Source organism: Hipposideros armiger, unplaced genomic scaffold (genome assembly GCF_001890085.2).
Source record: "Hipposideros armiger isolate ML-2016 unplaced genomic scaffold, ASM189008v1 scaffold_34, whole genome shotgun sequence".
Lineage (NCBI taxonomy): Eukaryota > Metazoa > Chordata > Mammalia > Chiroptera > Hipposideridae > Hipposideros > Hipposideros armiger.
Window position 1 is genome coordinate 790,650 of NW_017731384.1, and position 3,638 is coordinate 794,287.

The window sequence follows — 3,638 nt, forward strand, 5'->3', positions numbered from 1 at the left end:
CCCAGGTAAAAATCAGCAATGAATTTGTCAAAGCCACACAACAAACTTGAACCAGAACTGAGGCTAGTTAACTGATTCCATATGTACTTCGTTATTATATCATGCTGTTAAATTTCCTTAAAATTCCATTTGGTATAAAGAATATACCATGGTTAAAAAAATAAAATTAAAAACACATCTGGTCCATCTTAACTCTCATGTGGTGTTTCGCTAGTTCTCTGGTTTGAGTAACCAGAGTATTATGGCTGATACTCACTGATCTGTTCTTCTTGGGTTATTGGCTCCTCATCATCTGGAAGATAGCGCTTATCAATTGCCTCTTTAATCTGGTTATTGGCTCCTTTAGGATCTAAATCCATAGCCCAAGAGAAATTCATCAGGGCGAGGTGCGTCTGACCTAACTTCTTGTAAACCTAAAAATAAACAGTAGCACTACATTTTTCATTAAGTTGTGAGCTTCAACTATAAAATCCTAAGCATTTGTAATTTAAATTAGGCTCCTGATTTATATGCTACAAACCCATTCTGATGAGTAGGGCATTTTCATCCCACAGAAGAACTCATACCAAACTTTAGACTTCTTTTTAATATATTCAGATATTATTAGAATTCCTTGCCTCTCTCAGGTAGTGAGTGAGCTTCCAATAAAATCGCACTCTGAATAGAACAATGACATTGGAAAGAAATGGACTGGAAACTGCTTGATTAGCATTCATTTACACTGGTTTTAAATGAAGTTATTTCAACTCCCAACATCTGTCCATTGTTCCCAGCTACTCTTAACCAACTGGCATCTGGAAGCCCAGTCTGTACTGCCATTAATTTTCTTCTTTTGGTAAGTATTTTATTGATAATTGGAAGCTCAGGAATTTCAATGAGGTAGTCTCAAGTTAGGAACTCATTACTGGCCATTGGTTCAAGTCCTTGCTGGTATACTTCCAAAGCCATAGTGGGTTAGGATTATGGGCTGTGTTTTCTTGCCCCTTCATTAGGATATCATCTTCTTAAGTGTTAAAACTAAATCCATTCTTTATTCCCAGAGCATTTGGTTCAGAGCTCTAGTTGAATTTGCTCCATAGATGTTGCACAGTAAGTATTACATTTATTCTTCACAAGTTAGTATTTGTTATGAAAGCCACAGTTAAGGACTATGGCCCCAATCTTTACCTTTCCTATTAAGAAGTACACGAGGGATTCTTTGGGAACAATTTGTTTCAATTCTTCAAGTTCTTGTAATGCAGACTGAAAAAAGCAAAGAAAAAGAGTCGCAAACTTTTACAAAGTTTTGACTAAGCAAGTGTTTTTATATGATTTCCCAAATCATCTTAACTTAAAGCTTACTAGATCTTAATCAATGTACTTTCTATGGCATTCATTCTTCTTGTTGTGAAAATAAAATGCATGAAAAACACTTATGACAACTGGAACCAAGAAATGATGAATTCACCAGGGTATACTGAAAACACACACACTTTCGGGCGGTGACAATCCATGCTTTTGTCACCATTTTATTGAAAATAACAATACTCCATCACATTGTATGTGAAAGTGTTTTGACAACTAAGTTGGAAAACAAAACAATTCCAAAGATCTATTATAAGACCTTCTCCTTGACATAAGCACAAGCTTTGAATACCAATCTGCTATTTTAACTGATGATGAAGAGCCTCAAATTTAACCCTCTGAACGGCATTAAAATTGTCCAGTAATCTTTTGACCATTGCTACAGGGTTGGGGAGACTCAGAAGACAGAATTTGTATTTAAAGGAATATGATGATTCACTGGCCCCCAAATGAGATATTGTCCATTTTTCACCTAGCAAATGGACAAAAATCAAAGTAATCTGATGTTACATAAAGTTANCGATCTATACAAAGTTAACAATTTAAAAAGCACAAGACAATTATTTTATTGTCAAAAAACATGTTTCCAAGTTTTAATAATGGCTTTACAGAATAACACTCTCAGGAAAGGGAGAAGAATAAACACAAAACCTTATTTTTGTACTGGCTTTTATTAAAAGGTGGAGTTGAAAACTTTAGGGGAAAAACAGGTTCAGTTGGCCACCAAACGAACGGCATGTTGAGCACTAAATATATGCACCAATGTCATGCCTGCCAGGAACTGTGGTTCCTACCTAGTAATTTCTCTTTCGTTTGCAGCACTCTCTTGACTTAGGGTCCCTACTCAGCTATCAGATCAAATTTTTTCCTCACCCCACTCCCAGAACTACGATTCTCTCCCCCAGAAGTCTGAGGCTTTGGGTTTTATAAAACCAGTTTGTTCCATAGTTTTTCAGTTCAGTAAGTTCAAAATTCTGAAAGTCAAGTTTAGTTTAGAACTAAGGAATATCTGGTCTGTTCTTAACGAAATAAGGATGACAGAAAATAAGGAAATAGTATTTATAAAATTAGGAACTTAATTCTAAGAAATGGCCATTTGTTACCTTTGCTAGCTTGATGATTTGCAATTTCTCTGAAATCCCTTAAAAGTTATACAGATAAATTCTTCAAAAAGGCATTTTTAAAATAGGCATTGGTTATGAGGAGACAGACCTAACCACCAGCCAAATACAGGTTTTGGAAACTTTTGGGTTTCCAAATTTTTTAGACTGTATTGCTTCCTCTGAAGAAGTGATTGTGGCACAGACAAGAAGAAAAATGGGGGAAAAAAACAAACAAAAAACCCACACAACAAAAATTTCACAAAATTAAGTAAAAACAAAGTCTGTNTTCATGACAGAATGCGAGTGAAAAAGGCAAATAACATCTAACTATCATTAGGAAAATAGTTTTGACCTTGTGGACCTCTTGAAAGGGTTTTTGGGGCCCACCAGAAGTTTCCAGACCACCTTCAAGAAGCACTGCTTGAAAGAAATCGTCACCAGGATGATGTGCCCCCTCCTGCGACAGCACACGTGGTTCAGAACCCATGTGGCTTCTTTCCATGAGTGCGTGTTAGAACAGTTATCAAAACTGTATGTACCCACTATGCCCCCACTCATGAGAAAGCGTCTAACATAGCAATAGAGTTCTCAGTTTTGCACTGAAAGACTTAGGACTTACAAGATTAGATAGCAGTACAGCACATGAAGTAGGGTGGTGCTTAGCAACGTTGCTGCCACAGACGTTGAGGTGGCCTTCTATCACATTTGATCTTCATTTTGGAGCCAAGACATTTCAGAAGCAATCAGTAACTTTTCCTTATGGCCCCTTCTATGTTAATTTAATATAGGTATATTGGACACACCTATATCCAATCCATGCATCAAAGTAGGGCTTATAATTTAGCCAAGCCTCAAGCTGGTTCTCAAAAAATGGCTACAACCCTTGCAGCTTGAACAATGGGTCAGATTAGAATTTGGGCTTCTTGAAGCAAGCACAGGGATGATTTATATGGCATGGTAAGTGTGTTGGCATTAAAATGGCTTTAAGAATAATAAATTGAATAAATTCCTTCAAGTGAAGAACCTGACCACATATCTAAAGAAGTACAATGAAGCAAAAAACATGAAAACAAATGTTGAATTACAATTACAGTACCTCAAAGAGTAAGGTAAAAGTTGAAAAGTGTTTATTAAATTTAAAAGAAGCTGTATTAAAAGGACAGAAACAATAGGACTAGACATCTACTTCTT

The 3,638-nt window shown here is 36.2% G+C and overlaps 1 protein-coding gene across 1 annotated transcript in view; it reads right to left on the reverse strand.

Moving 5' to 3' along the window:
- Positions 1 to 3,638, reverse strand: part of CDC27 (cell division cycle 27) — a 76,668-nt gene that overhangs the window by 12,948 nt on the left and 60,082 nt on the right. The window contains exons 16-17 of the mRNA XM_019637643.1: positions 1,168 to 1,242; positions 257 to 413 (exon numbers count right to left, since the gene is read on the reverse strand). Of these exons, the coding sequence (XP_019493188.1) occupies positions 257 to 413; positions 1,168 to 1,242 (232 nt within the window). The remainder of the gene's footprint in view (positions 1 to 256; positions 414 to 1,167; positions 1,243 to 3,638) is intronic.